The 24,678-nt window shown below is 44.6% G+C and overlaps 1 protein-coding gene across 21 annotated transcripts; it reads right to left on the minus strand.

Annotated features, from left to right (window-relative positions):
- Nucleotides 1–12,644: 12,644 nt before the first annotated feature.
- Nucleotides 12,645–24,245, minus strand: LOC125516220 (uncharacterized). 21 transcript variants are annotated; one of them, XR_015609115.1, is made up of 10 exons: nucleotides 23,631–24,245; nucleotides 23,298–23,466; nucleotides 22,648–22,703; nucleotides 21,488–21,555; nucleotides 21,116–21,230; nucleotides 14,516–14,622; nucleotides 14,212–14,275; nucleotides 13,493–13,544; nucleotides 12,999–13,063; nucleotides 12,645–12,911 (listed from the first exon to the last, which is right to left on the minus strand). XR_015609115.1 is itself a non-coding variant. In XM_087529173.1 (7 exons), exons 1-6 carry the CDS (start codon nucleotides 23,844–23,846, stop codon nucleotides 14,518–14,520), a joined length of 729 nt encoding a protein of 242 aa, XP_087385299.1. In that variant the 5' UTR covers nucleotides 23,847–24,244; the 3' UTR covers nucleotides 12,645–14,275; nucleotides 14,516–14,517. The 21 variants fall into 21 exon arrangements, 4 of the variants coding, with proteins under 4 accessions (XP_087385299.1, XP_087385301.1, XP_087385302.1 ...); XR_015609108.1 differs by having other exon boundaries at nucleotides 13,004–13,063; nucleotides 13,941–14,275; nucleotides 23,631–24,244; XR_015609109.1 differs by having other exon boundaries at nucleotides 12,645–12,904; nucleotides 13,941–14,275; nucleotides 23,631–24,244.
- Nucleotides 24,246–24,678: the final 433 nt, after the last annotated feature.

Genomic DNA, 24,678 nt, shown 5'->3' on the forward strand with positions numbered 1-24,678 from the left:
GTTACGTTGATGCAAGCTTTGACACTGATCCGGATGATTCTAAATCGCAAACCGGATACGTGTTTACATTAAACGGTGGAGCTGTCAGTTGGTGTAGTTCTAAACAAAGCGTTGTGGCAGGATCTACATGTGAAGCGGAGTACATAGCTACTTCGGAAGCAGCAAACGAAGGAGTCTGGATGAAGGAGTTCATATCCGATCTAAGTGTCATACCTAGTGCATCGGGTCCAATGAAAATATTTTGTGACAATACTGGTGCAATTGCCTTGGCAAAGGAATCCAGATTTCACAAGAGAACCAAGCACATCAAGAGACGCTTCAATTCCATCAGGGATCTAGTCCAGGTGGGAGACATAGAGATTTGCAAGATACATACGGATCTGAATCTTGCAGACCCGTTGACTAAGCCTCTTCCACGAGCAAAACATGATCAGCACCAAAGCTCCATGGGTGTTAGAATCGTTACTGTGTAATCTAGATTATTGACTCTAGTGCAAGTGGGAGACTGAAGGAAATATGCCCTAGAGGCAATAATAATGTTATTATTTTATTTCCTTATATCATGATAAATGTTTATTATTCATACTAAAATTGTATTATCCGGAAACATAATACTTGTGTGAATACATAGACAAACTAAACGTCACTAGTATGCCTCTACTTGACTAGCTCGTTAATCAAAGATGGTTATGTTTCCTAACCATAGACATATGTTGTCATTTGATTAACAGGATCACATTATTAGGAGAATGATGTGATTGACATGACCCATTTCATTAGCTTAGCACCCGATCGTTTAGTATGTTGATATTGCTTTCTTCATGACTTATACATGTTCCTATGACTATGAGATTATGCAACTTCCGTTTGCCGGAGGAACACTTTGTGTGCTACCAAATGTCACAACGTAACTGGGTGATTATAAAGGAGCTCTACAGGTGTCTCCAAAGGTAAATGTTGGGTTGGCGTATTTCGAGATTAGGATTTGTCACTCCGATTGTCGGAGAGGTATCTCTGGGCCCTCTCGGTAATTCACATCACATAAGCCTTGCAAGCATTGCAACTAATGAGTTAGTTGCGAGATGATGTATTACGAAACGAGTAAAGAGACTTGCCGGTAACGAGATTGAACTAGGTATTGAGATACCGACGATCGAATCTCGGGCAAGTAACATACCGATGACAAAGGGAACAACGTATGTTGTTATGCGGTCTGACCGATAAAGATCTTCGTAGAATATGTGGGAGCCAATATGAGCATCCAGGTTCCGCTATTGGTTATTGACCGAAGACGTGTCTCGGTCATGTCTACATTGTTCTCGAACCCGTAGGGTCCGCACGCTTAAGGTTTCGATGACAGTTATATTATTAGTTTATGAGTTTTGATGTACCAAAGTTAGTTCGGAGTCCCGGATCTAATCACGGACATAACGAGGAGTCTCGAAATGGTCGAGACATAAAGATTGATATATTGGATGGCTATATTCGGACACCGGAAGTGTTCCGGGTGATTTCGGAGAAAACCGGAGAGCCAGAGGGTTACCGGAACCCCCCCGGGAGAAGTAATGGGCCATATGGGCCTTAGTGGAGAGAGAGAGGGGCAGCCAGGGTGGGCCACGCGCCTCCTCCCCCCTGGTCCGAATTGGACTAGGAGAGGGGGGGCGGCGCCCCCCTTTCCTTCTCCCTCCCCACTTCCTTCCCCCTCCTAGTAGGAGTCCTACTCCTACTAGGAGGAGGACTCCTCCTTGGCGCGCCATAGGGCCGGCCGGCCTCCTCCCCTTGCTCCTTTATATACGGGGGCAGGGGGCACCCCTAGACACACAAGTTGATCCACGTGATCGTTTTCTTAGCCGTGTGCGGTGCCCCCTTCCACCATAATCCTCGATAGTATTGTAGTGGTGCTTAGGCGAAGCCCTGCGACAGTTGAACATCAAGATCGTCACCACGCCGTCGTGCTGACGGAACTCTTCCCCGACACTTTGCTGGATCGGAGTCCGGGGATCATCATCGAGCTGAACGTGTGCTAGAACTCGGAGGTGCCGTACGTTCGGTGCTTGGATCGGTCGGATCGGGAAGACGTACAACTACTTCCTCTACGTTGTGTCAACACTTCCGTTGCTGGTCTACGAGGGTACGTAGACAACACTCTCCCCTCTCGTTGCTATGCATCATCATGATCTTGTGTGTGCCTAGGAATTTTTTTGAAATTATTGCGTTCCCCAACAGAGGACACCAGGAAGACCTACGAGGGGCAGCATCACTCGAAACCCTGTGAGGAGCGGGCAACAAGCGACGGGATCCTCTGGATCCGGACGGGAACGGGACACCGGCGAGCGGGGTCCAGCGAGGAACTCGGTCGGCGGCGATGGCGAGTCCTGGCGCGAGCGAAGGGCATGGGGGCGGCGCTGGTCCTCTCCTCCAGCGAAGCAAGACGACGGCGAGCGGGCGACCATCGGCGATGCAGGGGAGTCCTGCTGGCTTGGTGTCGCGACAAACGAGCGAGGACGGTGGGAACGAGGTCGGTCTCAGGAGGAAGGAGGTCATGGCAGAGGAGGGCGGCGTGGAGTAGAGGCACGGTGACGGAGGTAGCCCGCGAGGTCCCTGGCGGGGAGGCAGTGGAGGTCGCCGCGGGCAGTGATGCTGACGACGGGGAGGTCTCGTGGTGCGGGAACGAGGAAGGGCGAGGAGAGGGGCAACGGGGTCTGGAGGAGGACGAGGCTGGCGCTGGTCATGCGAGAGAGAGAGATGGGATCAAGGGAGAGATGGCGCTGAGGGAGGAGGGGATCGAGCCAGAGGCTCTGGCGGCGCAAGAGAGCGAAGGTGAGGGAGAGAGCGAGGGTTCGGTCGGGCCTATTGGTCGCTAGGGTTAGAGCCGGTGCGGGCTGCGGGAGATGGGCCTAGGGAGGCCGGTGGCGGGGCCTTGGTGCCAAATAGGTGGGGAGAGGAAAAAATCAGGAGCCTACTGGGCTGTTGGGCTCCTCTCTCCTCTCTTTCTTCTTTAACTGAAAAGAAATAGAGAGAAAGGAAAAAGAAGGTGGGTAGGGAAAAGAATTAGCGCACAAGGGTAATATTTCTGGACTCACAAAAATGTGAGGAATTTAAGTAAAACGGCAAGGGGATTTTTGGAGAAAAAAGATTCGCACATGTTGAATGTAATTCGACATGTTTGAATTTTGCAGCCCATTCGAAAAGACTCAAAATGGGCTGAGATTTAAGAGGAGCCTCGATAAAAGAGATGAGAAAAAATATTGGCAAGGTTTGAAGGTCAAACTCGAAGAGGAAAAGAAATGGAAAATACTTTGCACTTGTGTTACGGTTGATTCCATAAGGATGGAATATTTATTATAGCTCCCTAAAAATATTGGGAGGATATATGTTATAAAGAGAAAATCACCATGTGCATTTCCCTCGATTTAAATGGATCGAAGATCCATACAATTTATTTATAAAAGTTATAAGATTAATGATATGATGGATGATGACATGATGCGATGCAAGAGGTGACATGATGAAATGCAACCCACAAGCAAATGACATGGCAACATCAGCGAATAACTGGAAGACACCTGGCGCAACGGTCTCGGGGCATCACAGTGGGTGACACATGTCGCACGAATGAGAAGGGTCAGGGGCACGTTCGTCCATTTTCCTTAGACGAGCGGTTTTTCACCTCGGCTATAAATACCCCTCACCATCCTCAGACTGTTTTTACTCCGCTCGACCTCACTCCCTCACTACAGCTCTCAAAACCTAGCGCCGCCGCTACTTCCATCGTCGCCGGTGAGGAAGAGCTTCGCTGCCTCGACCTCGTTAACATCGTACTCGCGCCGGCCACGGATTTCTCCACTCCGCCGCCGTCGTAGCTGTCTTCCTCTGCCAAGTTAGGGCGGGAAGATCTGAACAGACGAGCTTCAAATCTACTATTCACAGTTCGTCGTGTTCTTCATCAAGGGTAATTAAAAGTCATTTTTACTGCCTTTGTTGATTCCTTTGATTACTACAAATCTTCAAAAGGTGTTTATTCTTCAATCTTCATTCTGTAAACACCTTACACAAACATCTGTTCTTGATATGTTTCCCTAAGCAATATTTTTCTTCAAGATTCCTCAATTGTGTGGATTTCCAATGTATACAACTCTGGAACCTAAGTAAAAGAATGCTTAGTGAAATTCCTCGAGACACATCTGGTCAAATTCCTCAAACTTTTTCTTTTTGCAAAAACTTCTGAGAACGCATATGACCTCTCCAAATTCTTCGCACCTATACTATGTTCACAGGTACACATGTCCGCTGTTGAATCACTAGGTTCTCATCAACTTAACTCATTTGCAGCGTTCCTCGAAGAAAAGTTACATACCTCATCAGAGAACTCAATTGTTCAGAATCCTCAGCTGAAGAAAATGGCTGATGGCAAGAAACCTCAGAAGGGAGGGAAGAAGTTGGAAGTTAACAATGCTTTTGAGATACATGAAGACATCTATGCAGGGTACTGCACTCCTCCTCATGAAACAAAGACTGAGCGTAAAGTGCGCATTCAGAGGATAGAGAGGAGATGGGCCAGAGAATGGAGGGAATATCGCTATAAGCGTAAAGTAGCTGATCCCTCTAGCATCATAAGAGGTGAGGAATTTCCTGCTAAATGGGCCAAGCGTCAAGCGAAATTGGCCAAAATGGACAAAGAGGCAGTGAAGAAATTTAATGAGAATTCTGCTGCTGCTACTGAGGCTTCTGCTAGCAAGCCCAAAACATCTATGCAAAAGAAGCCAGCTCGCAAGCCCAGTTCTTCACCAATGCCCTCACGGCCCAACTCATCAATGCCCTCATGGCCAATTCCTCAAGCTGCTCCAGTTCCTCAAGTTGCAAAACCCTCTGCTCCTTCGGCAAAGTCCTCAGCACCTGTGCATCTTGCCTCGTGTCAAATGACCACAGGAAAATCCATTGCCTCAGGAGCCTTTGCAGGTTCTTTAGCTCCTCTGAATTCCTCAACAGGCTCCACTCTGCTGAAGACCAAGGCTACTGCTGGACGAGGCTCTAGACCTAGTCCTCACAAGAAGCAAGTCGCCTTCCAAGTACCGTCCAATGATGACGAAGCTGGTGATGAAGAACTTGAAGAAATCATCAGGGACAGACAACAAAGGGCCGCTAGAGCCAAAGGAAGTGAAATTCCTCTCCTACTGGATCCAAAGTTGATCCTTGAGTACATTGATCTCTGGCACAAGGACCCCAACACTCCTATGCTAGACTTCAAGATGACTCCTGGCCAAAGTCACATGCTGACCGCCTTCATTGGCGAACAAAAAATGGAAATATGAGAAGGCCAGGCAGCTGAAGAAAGCTCAATACAAGAAGGAGCGACTTCTGAAAAAGAACATTGTGAAAATGACCACTGATTAACTCACTGTTGCTCAGACTGAGATAAAAAACCTCAGTGATGAATTTGACACCTACCATGTAGACTGGCTAGGAGCCAAAGTCAGATTTGTCAAATTGGCGAGAGGATTTTCTTCAAATGTCGCTCCAACGCACATTGAAATTCCTCAGGGTGAAGCATCTGCTCAACCCACTGAAGATCATGCCAGCACCGCTGATGAAGATCAGGCTGCTGATGAAAATGAGAGTAGCAGGGCTGATGCATCTATTCCATCCGCTAATGAAATTACCAGGGCAACCGCTAGTGTTGCGCCTGAAGAACAAGCCAAGCCAGCTGAGGCATCAACCACCGAGCCTGAAGAAACTGAACAAACTAGGCCAACTGCATCAGTTGTGCCTGAGGTAAATGAACCAATTTCCTCTGCTCCTCCTGCACCAACACCAAGTCCAGTTCTTCCTTCTGCATCAGAAGCGAAGAAAACCAAAGCTGCGGAGCGAGCAGTAGTGAAGAAGAGGAAAGCATCTGCTTCATCAGATTCTTCAGCACCGAAGAAGATGAAGACATTGACAAGCTCTTTTGAGAATCCCATTGATGTTGTTCCTGTCTCCAGTATGCCATCAAAGGAACTCGTTCCTTTTGGAGAATATTATGAGATCCCAAGCGGATCTGGTGAAGATGTTCCTTCTGCTGCTTCTTCAGAGCAGTTGGACGAAGAAATTGACGCGGATAATATCTCTTCAACTCCAGTTGTTTCATCGCCAGTGCCTCATTTCACAGCTGAAGAGGCAGGCGTTGAAGAATTAAGTGAAGAAGATGAAGATGTGGACATTGAAAGCACCACTCCTGTGATGAATGATGACTTTTGGGAAAGTCAGCACCCCAACTCTCCATTGTTCACGTCACTACAACAAATTCCTCAGTCCCAAGTGCACACTGAAGTTCAAATGGGCTCTAACGAACCTCACACCACTCCTTCCATTCCTGAAGAAATTCCAGCCACTAGTGCTGATGAAAATGCTGCTGAAGAAAAGAAGACCCAGGCTGCAACTGTAGTTGAAACTGAAATTCCTCAGCCTGTGGTGCCGAAGAATGTGATTCCTGAGCCTCTAATGACTTTGACTGATACTCCTCAGCCCAAGCCGAAGAATCCCTTCTCTAAGAAGCAAAACTTCAAGGTTGATGACTTCTTCCACGAGCATGTATTCTTCACAGACTACAATCCCTATGACTCTGCTCGCCCACGAAGGAAGCGTTTCTGGACCGCAAGCCAAGCCAACTTCTATTCTTCACTGCTTTTTAATAAGGACAAAGTCTTTGACCATGAGCATATTCCTCATGTGGACATGGAATCGCTGCCTTGCTTCACACCAGTTCTCAACGTTCTTCACGACGCTGGATTGCTCAACTTCTGCACCGCTATCTGTGATTGGAATGAAGAGCTCATTCTTCAGTTCTATGCGACGCTGCACATCACAGGAAATGCTGAAGATGTGAACTCTTGGGTGTTGGACTGGATGACAGAAAACACTCACTTCAAAGCACCGGCCTCTGAATTGCTTCATGCCCTGCCTGTCAGTCCTCCCCTTGAAGGTGCTCGTTGTATATATCATGAACCTGAACTCACTGATCACTATATGCAAGTGTTGATGAAGCCACTGAAGCCCGGTCAAGCTCCAAGGACCAAATTCCTCGTGAAGGAATTACTATATGTGCCACGGACTATCTATCGCATTCTGACCAAGACATTGAGTCCAATCAAGGGCCACGACTCGAATGAAGAAGGGGTCGTTGGCATAATGAAGAATCTTCTGTTCAACATCATTCATGGCGTTCCTGTCAACTGCCATGATTTCTTCATGAGGACTCTGGCCAATATTGCATTGTCCCCTTTTGAATTGAAGCCTTACGCTCCTTGGATTATGAGATTCCTCAGAACAAGGTCTTCAATCAATTACAAGGCTGACTTTCAGAAACATCTCAGCTACTTGCCCCCCATTGAAGTCCTCAAGCGGACATTTTCCTCAGCTGATGAAAGGGGCAAGGCTACTGTTGTTATTGATGAAGGCATTCGTCGATTGGATGGTCAGTTTCGCAAAGCTGCATCTTACTCCACCAATGATGACTCTGCCACTCATGACTCTGCCGCCAATGCCTCGAAGCAAAATCCTCAAGGCACAGCTCCAAGGGTGATGACTGATCATGAGCTTCTCCTCAGTCTTCACCAGAAGGTCGATCACAACCACAAATGGGTAAGCGTCAGTTTGGTTCAATTCTTCACAACATGACTGCTACGCACAATTTAGTGAAGAAGAACCACTACTACCTCCATGAAGTATTCAATCGCACCTGGGCTGTTCTGTCTCATCTTTATGGTGAAGAAGATCTGAATCAGATGGGCTTCAAGCAGGACTTTGACTGGTCTCAGCCATCGTCGAAGAAATTCAAGAAAGTCAAAGTTACTTCTTTGGTAGCCAGCTCATATTCTTCATCTCGTGAGACTGATGAGCATGAAGATTTGGACGACACTGCGGCAGGCCCTACTTCAACAACCAACCTCAACAACGCTGGCGCTCCTCCATCATCTTCGTGATATTCTTCAGGGGCGTTAGTCCTCATTTTTCGTTCCTTTTGGTCATTCGATGACAAAGGGGGAGAAATTTGAGTTAGTCTTGAAGCGGGTCTCTCTCTATATGGGCGTTTTTTTTTCTAAGTTACAACTCTCGTTCTTCTGAAGACTTTATTGGATCGAGTTGTAAACTTAAACCCGATGGTGGTCTGATACTTTTGCTGTGTTCTTCTGCATGCTATTTCCTCATATATGTTAATGCATGCATGCTGAATTACATCAGTCTCCATATTTCATCCTGCATTTCAAATTCTTCATATCATATGTTAAATGCATGTATGAATTACAAGATATAGGGGGAGATCTCCATGATTCTACTCTTCAAATGTGCATTGCTTCAAAAGCAAATTCCTCACTATGCACATCTTCAGGGGGAGTTCTTCTATATCTTGTAGTCAAATTCCTCAATATTAGTACTTACACTTCATATGTTTATCCCCGTTGAAAACTTAACCTATATTGTCATCAATCACCAACAAGGGGGAGATTGTAAGTGCATCTAGTGCCCCTTAGTGATTTTGGTGTATTGAAGACTTATAGGTTAAGGGACTAATGCGTTTGTGAGTGTACATAGGTCTATAAGTCTATGAGGAGTTTGATATTTACAGATAATGTCGACCCCTAAAAATGAATGTCTTCAACTGAAGACTTTGGATTTCTGAAGACTTTGAAAGTGAAGAAATTGGTGTGACCGTGAAGACTCTATATTCATGCGATTAATATGAAGCGTGAAGACTTTGCGTTCGTAGTTTCGTCTTTCTCTTTATTGAGTCATAGGAAACACCGTACTGTTAAAGGGGGTAGAGCAAAAACTAAGGAAAAGTTTCCAAGTGATGCTCATCTCAAAATCCTACACCTACCAATCCTTTCGATTGAAGCCATTGGAAATCTCATGCAGTTCAGTCAATTTTAGTGACAGAGACGAAGTTCTTCTGGTATCTGAGGAATTTGTCCTGAGGAGTTAGGAATTCGCCAGTGCGGATTGCCTACAAGTGAGGATCATGATAGCCCTAAGGAATTTGGGCCTCAAATTTCTGACTGTTGATGTGCCACGCGCCAGCTGTTCCAAAATATCTACCCACCTAATGGTCATATCATTGAAGGGCATTTATGCCTTATCATGTCAGGCTGCTCCCTAGGCTATAAATAGCCGCCCCCTACAACCACTAGCTGGTTGGCTGCTCCAAGAGAAACTGACACTTGTCATTGAGAGCATCCCATCCTCCGAGGACTTTGAGCGAAAATCATCAAGTGAGGAAAACCCAAACCCAAACACCTACAAACCCAAAGTGATTGAGCATCACTGAAGAGATTGATCCTGCGTGGATCCGACGCTTGTTACCTTTGAAGACTGTGCATCTTCTATACGGTTAGGCATCATGGTCTAGAGCATCCAAGTGGAAATTGTGGATCGTCGAGTGACCGAGTTTGTGAAGGTTTGGAAGTCACCTGAAGACTTACCATGAATGATTGGGCGAGGTCTGTGTGACCTTAGCTCAAGGAGAATGTGATGAGGACTATGTGTCCTCAAGTTTAAATACCTAGCCGCTACAATCAGATGTACAACTGTCACAGCAGTTGGAACTGGTCTACCAAATCACTGTTTTCACCGAGCCTACTGGTTCCATTTCCTCAACCCTTCCATTTTCTCATTACTGTGTTGTGTGCTTGTTCATATCTGTTTGAAGATTTTGACTGGAGATTTTCTCAATTTCCTTAGTTCAATTTTTTTAGTCTGTTTGTCTTCATCTTGTTTATCCTATGCTTACGCTTTCTGTACTCTGTGTTTGTTTTCATTTCATCATGATGTCTATGCTTATGTTATGTTATGACTGCATCTGAGTACTTATTCCGCTGCAAGTAGTTCTTCGCTAAGGAATTTCCTCACCCTAAAATTCCTTAGTGAAGAATTCTTAAAATCGCCTATTCACCCCCCTCTAGTTGGCTTAACGCACTTTCACAGCCGTGATGGGCCGCCGCGTCACGCGAGGCCGCCAGCTCGGAGAAGAGGCCGAGTGTCGTGCCGATGTCAGAGTAGGGCGGCGACGGCCGGCGCTGGGCGACGGGCAGGCACACGCGGACGACGGTCGTGAGGGGCCGCGTGTTGCTCGAGGCCGCCGAGTCGGTGAAGAAGTCAGCCGGTCTTGGAGTAGAGGCGCACGGGATAGACGGCTGCGGCGGGCGACGCAAACCGATCTTAGATCAGAAAACTAAAAAGTAAACACCGATCAAAGCAACCGGCGAGAGAGAGAGAGAAAACCCAGATCAAGAGATCGGGAAAAAGACTCTCTAGGACAGTCGGTCAACACGGCCAGTGGACGAACCCTAGGTACATGCGGCGCGGCCCCCGGCGGCGGTCATGGAGGCCGACCGCCGCGAGGGCAGCGCGGAGCGGAAGCGACGGTGCGGCGGCTAGGGTTGATCGGTTAGGCTGGTACCATGTTAGAAGGGATATAGAGGGTTTGATGGAATTGATGATTATATTGTTTGAGCCTCGTGGGCATATATATATATAGGAATACAATGATCAATTTGAAGTACAGAACAAGGCAGGAATAAATCCTAATCCATCATATACTTCCTAATAAACATTATACTCAACACCTTTCATCCACTTCCACATCATTTCTGATATTAATTAGAGATTGCCTTTTTAGATTCGTGTGTTCATCATGTAAATGCTTTACACGGGATCATCTTTCCGGAATGTATGTGGAAATACAGAAAAAGTTCATGAATTTTTTTAGAAATGTTCATTTAATATGGAAAATATTCTCGGATTCAAAATTTGTTCATCTATTCAAAAAATGTACGTTGAGTTTAAATTTTCTTCATCAAAATTCAAAAGGTGTTCATCAGAAATTACAGTTTGTTCATCAAAATCCAAAACAAATTTATAAATTGTGAACATTTAAAAAAAATAACAATTGTTTTGCATTTAGTGAACATTTTTAGAAATTCTCAACTTTTTAAAATTTCCAAACTAATTTAAAGAGGCAAGCTAAAACAGAAAAGAAAACCAAAAATAAAAAAGAAACGAAAAAAAGGAGCCACGCCCCACAGCTGGGCCTGCGCAAGGTCACCCCTGGGAGCGAGGGGCTGCGCGCAGGTTACTGGAGGTCCCAATATTTTGATAGGCGTCAAGCCATGTCCCAATTCACCGCCAAATCCTATTTGGCGCCTGTGGCGCCCGATACAGTTATTTGCACAAACAGGCGCATACCCCGCTCCCTTCCTTCCCTACTAACGGGACGGCCCATCTCCCCCTTTCGTTAGAATCGAACCTGCGACCATCAGCATCGAGGGAGGATGCGATAACCCCTGCACCACATCTCCCACTTTTGACCAGTTACATCTTTTCTTTCCTTTCTTCTTCTGTCTTTCCTTTTTCCCTTTTTCCAATTTTTCTTTTTCAAATTCGAGATTTTTTCTTTTTCTTCATATTTTTTCTGCAAAATGGATGAATATTTTTTGTCAAATTCAATGAAACTTTCCATATTCGATGATTTCTTTGTTGAATTTGATGAACTTTTTTCAAATTCAATGAACCTTTTTCAATTTCGATGAACCTTTTTGAATTTGATGAACATTTTTTTTACTTTGATGAACTTTTTTTCGAATTCAATGAACTTTTTTCAAATTTGATGAACTTTTTTTAATTCAATTAATCTTTTTCAATTCGATAACCCTTTTTCAAATTCGATGAACACTTTTCAAATTCGATTAACTTTTTTTGAATTTGATGACTTTTTTCAAATTCGATGAACAGTTTTTAAATCTGATGAATGTTTTTTCGAATTTGATGAACTTTTTTCAAATTCAGTAAACTTTTTTTAAAATTGGATGAACAGTTTTAAAATTCGATGAACCTTTTTCGAATTTCATGAACATTTTTCAAATTTGACGAACCTTTTTCGAATTTGATGACCAATTTTCAAATTCGATTAAATTTTTTTCTAAGAACAAGAGTAGACACTGTAGCAAACTGGTTGTTTCTTTTAACAAAATCAGTGTATACTATAGCAATTTTTTAAAACAGAAAAAAGAAAGAAACAAGCGAGCGGCGGGGGCTAGCGAGCGGGCGATGCTGGGCCAGGGCCAGGCCCAGGCAAGGAATGCAGCGGGCGCTGGTTCGCTAATGGGCGCTGAAGGCGCCAAGGAGGAGCTCTCCACTTCACCACGCCTTTTTTACCAACGAATGGAGAACAACTAAAATATTTATATTTTTAAAATCGAAGAATCAATCTCAACAGACTGCCACGTAGAGTTATTGTCAGTGGAAGACGTCGCAGTTGAAAAATTCGCTGTATTTTCTCTTATTTTTTGCAGGCTGGCAGTATACTTCTGTCAGGTTATATAAGTACCTAACGCTTATTTTTTTGCCGCTCCAAGTACTTGACAGAAGCTCAGTCTCAAAAGCATTTTATTAAGTATGTCTTTAACAAATAGAATTGACCATGTTGTTTCACCAACAAATGTAGAACTGGAAGACCGGAGTTTGGTACAGCGAGAAATAACCTGAGCAGGCTACTGTTGAGTTGGTTATTCAGAAATAAAATGAAAGAATTCTTGTGGAAATATTCAGAGGTAGAATAAAAATGATATGTAGTTTGGAACACCGCATTAGATCTAGGTAACAATCACATATATGAATCACAAACAACACTCAAGCATGCTACTATATGTTCTTCTGTGCGAAAGCTTAATTAATTGTACAGAATTAGCTCACACAGAAAGCAAGATAACAACAACAAAGTACAACTGTATCGCGTGCAACAACCCAAAGGAGTACAAAAGATTTCTGAGTGGTTTGATCCCACATCTCATTCTCCTACAAAAGTAGCTCACAAAAAAAATGGCAGCAAAGGAAATATAATCTGACATCTCATTTCCCTGAGACAGTTGATCTTGTAACTTACAAGGAAACAAACAATTTATTAGTAAAATATAATCTGACATCTCATTCCCCTGAGACATTTGGACAAACATGTGATGGATAACCTTACTCTCCAGATGGCAACCTCCTAGGAAATTCGATCTCTGACGGGAAGCAAGCTACCTCAACCCTGCGAGTATTTAATATTGCCAACATATGTAAGATTGCTTGGCAAGGACTAACTAATGTTCTGCAAAAATAATATAATCATCTTCTTAAAAAGGCACTGTACACAGCATAGATTGAAGGAACTCATGACAGCAAATTTTAACTACACATAAGTACTAGTGTAGTCAAACACCAATCATTTTCCCAGGAATATTGAAAAAACAAAGGCAAGAACCATCAGCTTTGGAAATGAAATTGTTGAAACTAAATTTAAAAAGAAAAGATAAAGGCATATAGCTATCCGCAAGCAGAATATGAATAAACAGTACAGTCAAGAAAAGGGAAATAAATCATTGGCCTTAGAATGAGAACTTGGTGAACTCTGGTATGAATTTGTAGGTCTCTTTGCGTTGTTTTCTTAGCACAATCTGAGCACAGGAAATTATCTAACTTTTTGGCCTACTCAATGATCATTCCCATACTTGGTGAACTCTGGATGGAACCTGCACATGTTCAAAGGTATAAACTAAATAAACATGTGAATAAAGAAGGTCAACAGTAGCAGAAATACTGAGAAGATGAAAAGAGGGAACGACTCGCTAATTTTACCAACAGTTACCATCTTATTAACTTAGTAATCTTCAGAAATGTAAAACATTCTTTTGTGAAAAAACAATAAGCATGCAATGAAGGGAAACATATTACCAATTGAAAGATTTTATCAGCAAGCAAAAGTCTCATTTAAATTTTGAAGCAATCAGACAAACTCTGTGAATATATATTAAAGTTTAAAGCAGTATTTGTTGGGTTGTTAGTGCTTGGAACCTCATTATTAGATCTCTGAAAGAACTTGGAAAATAATGTATCCAATAAGCAAAAATATCATATTTGCGCTTTACCAGCAGTCGTTTTCGATATAGAAAATTAAGCGCCTCTAGAAGATTTTGTAAAAAATATCTATCCACTGGCCAATGCACTTTGGGATTACAGGGAGCCCATTAGTATCTTATGATCTTACTACCTACAACAAAATACAACAATCCGTAAGAAATTGCAATCAGCATGAAACTGAACCTCAAATATGATACAACAAAATGTAGCAGAGGTGGCTGCAAACACATAACTAGTGGTGTTTTCTTTGACATGGCCTCTCCTCAATGTAAATCTGACCGTGGAAACTTCTCGTGCCTCGCCAGCGATGGTTGTCTGCAGCTTCTACCAGTGAATCTCAGGTCTGCAGCAGGGTAATTTATTAGACCAAATCTCATAGAAGAAAACCAATAATTCATTTATAGATCCCGCTGACTAGATCTCATTGATCAATATGAAAAATATAGGGAAGTAAATTAGGAACACATTATAACAATCTATATACTATAACATGAAGAATCATAGATAGGGGGAGCAAGAAGGCTGCATTTCTTCCAAAAGTAGTAGTACAAAACAAAAGAGACGTTATGAAGGTGAGTTTTACCTTTAATTGATTCGAACCATGCTACAGGAACGAAGGTCAGATGAACTTCTACTGCCGCCCTTCACCTCCGGAACGCTCACCGCTGCTTCCGCTCCCCATTCCAGAAACTGCAAGGAGAGAGAGAGAGAGAGATAGAGGGCAACGAGGCAAAGAGGAGTGGAGTCGGCCGCGGGGCTCATGACCAGACAGGGGCTGCTTCATCCCGATTTTTTTCTAGCTACAGTGGCCGCGGGCCGACTTCAATAAATAATTTCACGGGAGCAACGAGGCTACTAGTGACCCTCTCATACTGTAGGAGTTAAATTTCTTTCCTTACTTTTCCCAATAACACCAATCACCCATGTATTGTCCTCCACGACCCATCCCACCATGTCTTCCCATACTAATGTTATAGATCCTAGGCCGTCGTCACCTGCAGTTTCAGAAGGTCGCGCCTCATTACCATGTACAAAAGGTCAGCACCTCACCGCCATCTCCGGGAGGCCAGCGCCCCGCAGCTCCAGGAGGCGCAATATTTGAGACATCCGCTGTTGCGGGTCATGGTCTCCGCACCTTTTGCTACATACAGGACCTCATCGCCGGACTTCACCACGGAACCTTAGCCCCGGCAACCCGTTCCACCGACTGGCTTCTCTAGGGCACCGTGCGTGCCCTATACACTGCTCTTCCATGCTCTGCTGCTCTCTAAGACTGTTCTGTAAAAGAAAAGAGTAGAACAAAGAAACAGGTACAATGACTTCATTGGACATAGTATCTTGTTGTCCGGTGATTTCTTAGGGTGTTACCTACACTGACCCTACCTCATACATGTGTCGTTTGCTGGTGCAGTGTTCCTCCACCTATGAGGTTGCTCCCCCCAATTGTTTTTACAGGCAGTGGTGGTGGCTCCATAGTGACAACTCGCGCGACCTTTATAGATGGTGATGGTCGCTCTACACAGACTCCCCTCATGGCTTTCATCGATAGTGTTGGTGCACATCACTCCCACGCGGTTGGTGTTTGTGTGCCTACGACGTTGTCTCCTCTATCGACTTCTACCACCGGTATTTGTCGTGCTACACCGCTACCTCTTTGGGGCTCACATAGGTGGTGGTGGCGGCCACTCCTCTTTTGGTGATTCTACGTCGACCACTTCAGCGGTATCCTTCACCGCGCAGGAGCTTGGACAACTTCGACACCTACTTATTGCTTCTGGTTTTTCATCGCCCGGTGCTTTTGTACAGTTGGGTATATTTCCATGGATCCTTTGATTGGAGCGTATTTTCATATAACTCATGATTCTTCCAGTTTGTCTCTATTCAAACCTCTAGCTTCTCATGTTCATGTTCTTACTGTTGATGGTACTTCCCTCCCATTGAATAGTTGAGACACTTTGTCGTGTCATGTTCTTTCTTTTGCTCACCTTCCTTGACTTACCATGTAACTCATTTTAGGTGGTTAGATTGTTGACTGGTTGTAGATTAGGACCGTCACACGGGTGCTCTACTTGGTGCCAATCTCTTCGCCTTTGTTACCTCAACTACCAGCTCTCTATCACATCATTGTCTTGGTCACTTCTGTCTCTCGTCCCTCATCCTTTGGTTCAACGTGGATATGTCTCCGGCATTGGGTCTTTAGACTGCCAGGTTGTCGGCTTCGTAAACAGTTCCGTTATTGCATCCTCATAGCAAGAAGGTTTCTCAACACCCATCCGATCTTGTTCACTCTGATGTTTGGGATCCAACTCCATTTGCCTCGAAAAGAGGCCATTCTTTACTATAATATCTTTATAGATGATTCCTCTGTAAGTTTGCCGCCATGACTGCCGATGATTTTGTCTTCCCTGCCATGCCACCATGCTTGACCCAATTTTCCACTCCTATTTGTCTTCCATGTAGATTCTGCTCATAACTGTACCTCTCATTTGTTGCGTGGATTCCTTGTTGAGCAGGACACACTTGCTCTCCTTGTGCTCATGCTCAGAATGATGTTGACGAGCACAAGCATCATCACTTTCTTGAGGCAGCTCGTGAATTGATGATCGTCGTGGCTCTTCCGCCTCACTTTTGGGTTGAGGTTGTTCCTACTTCCACCTATCTCATCAACATTCAACCTGACATTTCTACCGAGCATCATTTTGGTTGTTCTCATGACTCAGTGCTTTGTTTGTTTGGTTGTCGTTGCTATGTTTTGCCACCCTCCCCTCCCCTCCCCCCCCCCCCGAACGCACCAAACTGACTGTTCAGTCAGTTGAATGTCTTCACAATGACGAGCACAATGGCTATCAATGTTGGGATTCTGTCGGTCGTCAAATACGCATTTCTCGGGATGTGACTTTTGATGAGTCTCGTCCTTCTCTATCCACACCCATCCTCCCATTGAGGATATTCCTTTCCTCACTTTTCCCGATACAACTATCACTCATGTGTTGCCCTCGTCCACCCATCCCATCATGTCTTCCCATACTACTCTTGTAGACACCATGCCATCATCACATGTGGCTTCCGCACCTCATTTGTTACCTTAGGCAACCTCACCACGCTCATCCCATGTGGCTTCTCAAGTGATTCCCCCTCGTCCTCTTATATTTACCACATTGGTCATCCACTTGTTGTGGATTCTTCTAATGTACCATTTCCCTTGACAACCATGCCTCCTATTGGCCATGCATCACCTCCCGCTCAGCCTACTATGGTTTCTGCATTCGCCCGCTTCCCCCTATTGTATACTATGATTATTCTGGCGTCATTCTTCTCGAGATGAATGCTCATGATGGTGCTGTTCACCTCGAACTGCAATATGCAATGGCATAAGAGATTGCTGCTCGTGAGTGCATCAACACATGGGATCTCATTTCCCTTCCTCCTCATGCTCGTCTGTCACTTGTAAGTGGGTCTACAATGTTAAGACTGGTGGTTCTCCTAATCGTTACATAGCTCGTCGTGTGGCCCGTGGTTTTCAACAAAAATATGGCCATGACTATGATGGCAGAGTGCCATGCCATGCTATGGCATGACTACGATGGCACCTCACTCCACAACAACCATGCCATGCCATCGTCCACTGTCATGGCCAACACACAGGCATATGCCCTCTTCCTGTCTTCCTCGCTTCCTTATCGCCATCCCTTCTTCGCTCGGCTCTAGGTCCAAAGACTGACGGCAATGACAGTCCGCTCTCGGCAGTGTTTTCACCCTTCCCCCACACCTGCCGCGTACTCTTTCCATTGCCTGCCAGTCCGGCAAGGCATCCTTCACATGTTTGCAAGTTGCTTTGTGTGCTGCCTTGTTCCTACATCCTGTGCTCCCATGCAGGTTGCCCAAATAGCCACAAGCTCAGGCACCACCACTGGCGGAGCAAGAGCACGAGCAGTCGGCACCGTCTCCGTCTTACGCGAGGACGCATAGCGCCCAAGAGCACGACGCTACCTGTCGCCAAGGCCAGGGACGACCAACAAGGGAACATGGAATGCGGAACCAAGTCCGTGACACACAACCCACAAACAAGGGAAGAACGCTAAGTCGGATCGGCTAGAAATGGAGAGTGCATGAGAGTTACGGGGATTCAATGAAAACGCTGTCAAGAGCGACACGCCCTTGCCATCCTGTCTTTTCTTCACATGAACTTGCAAATAGGGAGGTATGAGGAAGCAATGAAAATGATGTCAGAAGCAGCACGCCCTCGTCATCCTCTTTCTTTTTCACTTGAACTTGCAAATAGGAACCCTGAGCTGACATGCTCATCCCAGTTTTCCCTCGTGGTATTCTATAAGACTTGTCACTTTCTTTCCCCTGGCACCAAGGGCAAGTCCTTGACTAACGCGAGGTTGCCTGCAATCATAACATCTTGCGAGGTGGCTTCGTACCAAAGTCATAACCAGGAAGGGTCAAAATCATCTTTCTCCTTACACATCGGGTTTGTTCAAGCTCGATTTTCTTTCCATGACCACCTTGGCACCTACTAGCCCAACTACCTCAGGCCAAAATACCAAAATAGGAGTAAGGCTTCTTGTTATTAGAAATGTCCAAGAATTAGCATATAAGTGTGTTGCCATGAGGTTGAGCACTGAACTCATTTGTAGGCTGGAAGCACATCTTTCCATGGATACTTGATATTGGAGAGTCTTTTCATATGACTCATGCTTCTTCCAGTTTGTCCTCCATTCAAACCTTTAAACTCTCATGTTCATGTTCTTATTGTTGATGGCACTATCAGCACTTCGTTGTCATGTTCCTTGACTTACCATGTAGCTCATTTCATGTGTAAGATTGTTGACTCAGGGGTAGTCATCCTCATCTTTGGCTCTTGTTTAGATTAGATCGTCACACGTGTGCTCTACTTTGTGTTGGCCCTCGGTGCAGTGACTCCCAGCTCCTCCAGGAGCTTGAATGGCTTCACATGCCTTGCTGCTGCCACCGCTACTCTCTTCACCTATGTTTCCTCGGCTGTCGGCTCTATGTGGCATCATTGTGGGTCACTTGTATGGCTCTCATCCCTCGTCCTTAGTTCGAGGTGGTTTTCTTGGATCTGTCTCAGGTGTTGTGTCTTTAAACTATCGGGTTTGTCAGCTTGGTAAACAGGTTCGGTTACTTTATACTCATAGCGAGGCGGTGTCTCAACATCCTTTCAATCTTGTTCACTCTGATGTTTGGGGTCCAGCTTCCTTCGCCTCGAATGGAGGCCATCGCTACTATATTATGTTTATAGATGATTACTCTCGACACACATGGATATATTTCGTATCTTCTTGTAGTGAGATCTTAGCGGTGAGAAGTTTAACACCATGGTTCATACCCAGTTTTCCACTCCCATCAGTGTCTTCCGTGCAGATTCTGCTCGTGAGTATCTCTCATTTGTTGTGGGATTCCTCGCTGAGCAGGGCGCACTTGGTCAGTTCTCTTCTCCTAGTGCTCATGCTCAAAATGGTGTTGATGAGCGCAACCATCGTCACTTTCTTGAGGTAGCTCGTGCGTCGATGATCGCTGCCTCTCTTCCACCTCACTTTTGGGTTGAGATTGTTCCTACTTCCACCCATCTCATCAATATTCACCCTTCCTCTGCTCCACAGGGTGACATTTCTCTCGAGCGTCTTTTTAGTTGTTCTTGTGACTACTCAACGCTTCATTTGTTTGGTTGCGGTTGCTACCTTTTCTTCGTCTGTTTCCTTGGCTACCGACTCTCTGTGGCATCATCGTCGGTCAATTGTATGGCTCTCGTCCCTCACCTCTCAACGTGATTTTCTTGTATCTATCTCGGGTGTTGTCTTTAAACTGTCAAGTTTGTCGGCTTGGTAAACATGATTACTTCATCCTCATTCTGAGACGATCTCTCAACGTCCTTTTGATCTTGTTCTCTCAAGCATCTTTTTGGTCATTCTCATGGCTACTCAACGCTTCTTTTGTTTGGTTGCGGTTGCTACCTTTTCTTTTTGCGCCCCTCCCCCCCCCCCCCCCCCCCCCCTTGAACGCACCAAACTGGTTGCTCAGTCTATTGAATATAACTTGTTAGGATCCTTCTCATGGGATGCTCATTTCTCAGGATGTGGCTTTTGATGAGTCTCATCCTTTCAATCCATGTCCATCCTCCCATTGACGATATTTCTTTCCTCACTTTTGCAGATACACCTATCACCCACGCATTGTCCTTATCCACCCATCCCACCGTGTCTTCCCGTACTAATATTCTAGACTCCATACCAGTGTCACATGTGGCTTCCTTGCCTCGTTCATTACCTGAGGCTACCTCAAACCTCGCTCGTCCTGTGAGGCTTCTCCGGTAATTCCCCCTCATCCTCTTCTTACCACATTGGTCGTCCACGTGTTGTGGATTCCTCTAATTCGCCATCTCCCTCAACTACAAAACCTCCTTCTATTGGTAACGCACTGCCTCCAACTCGACCTACTATGGCTTCCGTGCTCGCCCGCTTTCCTCTATTGAACGCTATGGTTATTCTGGCACCACTCTTCTTGACACGACTTCTTACTTTGACGCTGTCAAAAATGCCTTTCTTAATTGAATGACGTGACATAAAATGAGTGTCCAAAGCACCCGCACCGGCCCTCCATGTAGTATGAATAATTTGTATATTTGGAATTTCATCATCATGGAAACAAGGCCACACAACAACTAAACTAGCAGGAGTAGGAAGGCATCCTTGAATATAAAACAATACCAACATGAGTTGAGGATGCAAGTGCATATCATGGATGGTACACAGACCACATATATGCAGTCAGAATATCATGGAGGCAGGCAGGGAATAAATAAAGTGGTGATACTACATCCTGAAACGAACAAGACTGCTCCATGTGTGTAGTTGTTGTTGAGTGCTGCCTAGTTGTTGAGTGCGAAGAAGAAGAAGTGTTTCAGACTTTGAGTGGGATGGGAATCAACATGGACATGAGCTATATATATTCTATCAATTCCTGCTCAAAGACATATATATTCAACAAGTTTCTATCAGGCAGGCTAGTGGCAGCAAGGCAGAGAAACAAACAAACAAACAAACAGTAGCACCATCGTTATGCAAGGGCGTACTGTAGCAGCCTAACCAGATATAGCCATGGCACGATGGCCACACTGAGCTCAGAGCAACCACTGGAGGTGAGGAGAGGAACTCACCGTAGCTGTTTCTGTAGCCGCGGCCACCATCTCACGGAAGCAACGCCAAGGTGCCTGGCGCGATGAACCCCTTATCGTCTGCATCGGTGATGGTGTTATACCGAATCGAATCCTGCTGCACAAGAAGGGCAAGAGAAATAACAAATAATCTTGAGGTCAAATCGAAAAACAAAACAAGAAGTGATGAACTTGAGCTTGAAGAAAACATGGGTGACCTAGTTCCGCACACGCACACACGCACACACACAGGGCTAGAGATGAACACAGACTACCTACATCGAAAGAGAATTGCTAATAATCTGAGAGATGCAGTGTATTCAATTATTCATTTATAGAAGCAAGCTCAAACTGGGCTTGTAGTCAGTGGCGCACCTGCATGTAGAAGATACTATGGGCATGGCGGCCAGAGTTGTGGATGTGGAACTAGTTGTCGCCATGGCCTGGCACAAGTGGCCGAGGAGTCGTTACAACAATATTGAAAAAAAACAGTATGGGGCACGCTATTAACAACTAAAGTCAGAAGAAAGTTTGTTTGTTGAATCTAATGATATCTTCATTTTTCTTGTAGGGTATGGAATTTGCGACTACTTTTGACTAAACATTTCATAACTTGACGGGCAAAGCATTAATGACCCATCGGCGAACAGGAAAATATAGCTCCATATATTCATTATTCACCTTCAGGATCAGCAAAGTTTCGAGATGTTTTCTCCAAATAATCACAACAAAATCAAACCCGCGAACACCAATAGATCTAAATCATCTCTATTCTCAAGCAATGCTGCAAAGGTCTCTAATTTTTCTCTCCCAAGTAACCACCGAATAGATAGAAACCCACAAGACGTAGAGTTTCCAATTCACCTCTCAAACACATTACTATTATAACTAGGAAACTCCCCTGTGTTGCAACGGGGGCATAAATATTCTAGCGGTGCAACATTGACTGTGTCAAACATATATCTTTGGGAGGATCAACATGCACATCAGATGACTAATTTTAAAGAAACGAACCAGCCTTTTTGTAATTTTAGTACAAACAAGGTAAATTTCAGTACAACACAAACAGGGTACATTCAAGTCCAAGAAGTCCAAGTATCTTGACAAAATTTCAGTAGTAGTCAAATTTCAGTGCAAGGGGATGTTTCAATAGCTCCAGAAAAGTTCGGTACAGGTGAAAAATTCAATATCCTCAGAGAAGTGCTTGCATGAATACGAACCAAAAATAGTCCTAGATCAGGAAAGGTACATCATGTTATAATCCACATTAAAGGTTATATGTCATGAACTCATGATTCCACGGTCATACAAGAAAGTAAACAAACCATTTCTTTGTCACCATTTGTAAAACTGTTTAGAAACTATTCCTAGCCAGGAACAAAGTATGCCTAGCAAGCCAGGAGCAAAAACATTTATTATGCAGACAAATGAAATTCAGAGAACGTCAAAGAATCTAGCTTAGAGTACAGCAGCAAAGACTTGTGTCAGATGCCTCCAACACAAGGCGAACATTCTGTATAACTCAAGAAATTTACCTTTCTGGCTTCATCTCTTTGTCCAAATAAAATCTGCAATTCCTTTCTTTCAAAATCTACCAGATTGCAGAAGAGGCAAGATCAATCTTCTTATATGCAATAATCTCAAACTAATAAGTTCTTGCTCAAGACATAAAAATCTTGCCAATAAAGCATGCGGCATCAGTATAATTCTCCAGGAGCTGATAAAAGGAGAAGCATACACATAGAAAATAATTTATCTATTTGTGTGGGGCACTGTGGTATAATTATTCAGGAACTGATAGCAGGAGAAGCATACTTGGAGAAATTAATTTATCTATTTGTGTGGAGCATGCTAAAACATACAGGATAGGCAGGTTCTTGTGGATACCATGATATGAAAAGGCAGTCAGAGAGTTTTTAATATTCCATGGCAAGGCAATGATTTATGATGTACTCTCTTGGTCTCCTCTCCCCACGGATATATGCTACTGTGACAACAAGCATTGCATAAAACAGCTCTGCCTAGTGCATACACAGTCGGTGTCTAATTGCTTCTCTCATATTCTTCAATTACACAAGACAGCAAATCGAAAAGATCACTTTAACATAGTCTAGCTACACATATTTGAAGTAGAACGTATAGAACAATGACAAATGATGGTGTGCACAACAGAAGACCAAATTACCTGTATTAGATCGAACAGAGCACGGCGAACACTGGCTTCTTTCTCTGGCCAGAGTAATTATTTTGGGACTGGTACTGCTTAATTTGGATGCAGCGTATGCAGATATTATGTTGGCAGTGAGACAAATATGCAGTTCAGAAGAGCAAGGTAAATTCTGAAGTTCAGTGCCCTGTTCAGAACAGAAAGACAAATCAAATCTGCTTAATTTGGATGTTCCTCCTTTCCAAATCTGCAATTTCTTTCTTTCAAATCTACCAGACTGCTTAATTAATTTACAAACAAAGACACTTCCGGATGTCTCAAAAGCTTACAGATTTATGGGGAAGAATGCACCTGGCAGGTTGTTGGCAATGCCGTTGATGTGCCACTGCGAAGAAAGGAGGCGGGGAAACAAAACCCTAGAAAACATGTTGCTTGTGCCGCTTGTCGTGGAAGAGATGTGAAGCTCAAGGTGCGGCCTGTGCCGCTGCCGTCGAAGAGACGGGGGCTCACCGGCTGAGGAACAGAGCCCCTGAGCGAGCGTTCGACGAGGAAAGGGGCCTGCGCCATTGGTGGCCGTGGAAGAGGAGCGACGAATCCACTGGAGGGGCCACAGATCAGGCCTATTGCCGTCGATCTCTACCCGTGGCAGCGTTGTCGATCCTTTGAAGCCGCCATCGGCCATGGACACCCGGCCAGATCAACCGCCTAGGCGCGTCGAGCTCTGTCGCAGCCACGCGCCGAAGATCACCGACGCGCCCGTTGTTGCTGGAATCCAAAATTCCCCGCCCGCAGATTGAGGTGGAGTAAAAGCCTGAGCGGAGGCGGGACGGCGGGAGCAGCGGCGTTCATCTCTACTCGCTCGCCAGCCGCCGGAGGAGTTGCTAGGGCGGCCGAAGGGGGAGCGGCGCCGCGGCGGTGGATTCGATTTGGGATAGGTTTCGTTGCACGTTTCGGCGTAGCGTGGGTTGACTCCTGGGCCGTCGGCGACTCTTGGGCCGTCGTTTCTCCGGTTGGGGCCCGCAAGTGCGGGGGCTTAAAAGTAAGGTGTGCGCGTGTTTTTCCATCTTAAAGAATACTAGCAAATCATAATTATTTTTTGTCATCTTCAACAACATAATCATATATTCATAGTAATAGGGATTAGAATTCCACCTTCAGAGAATATTAATGTCTAAAATATTGTATTATACAATGAAGATTGTCAATAGGAGTAACAACATGTCTACAAAAAATAAAATAAATATTTATAATGCTTTTACGTTAAAAATGGTGCCTTCACAAAATATACAAATGTTAATAGGAAAGGTTATATCATCCACTCTTTTTCAGTAATATTTATTTCTAAAACATGATATATGAAGTTTATTTGATGAAAATGTTCACTCATATATAGAATAAT

Source organism: Triticum urartu, chromosome 6A (genome assembly GCF_056163025.1).
Source record: "Triticum urartu cultivar PI428250 chromosome 6A, HENAU_Tu73, whole genome shotgun sequence".
NCBI classification, from domain to species: domain Eukaryota; kingdom Viridiplantae; phylum Streptophyta; class Magnoliopsida; order Poales; family Poaceae; genus Triticum; species Triticum urartu.

Excerpts from the sequence above, each read along its gene's own strand:
- LOC125516220 (XM_087529173.1), bottom strand. The coding sequence starts at position 23,846 with ATGGCGCAGGCCCCTTTCCTCGTCGAACGCTCGCTCAGGGGCTCTGTT. Across the intron at positions 21,556-22,647 it reads AAAGAGATGAAGCCAGAAAG|GCCATGGCGACAACTAGTTC; the intron begins GTAAATTTCTTG and ends CACTTGTGCCAG. Across the intron at positions 21,231-21,487 it reads ATAGTATCTTCTACATGCAG|CAGGATTCGATTCGGTATAA; the intron begins GTGCGCCACTGA and ends CTTCTTGTGCAG.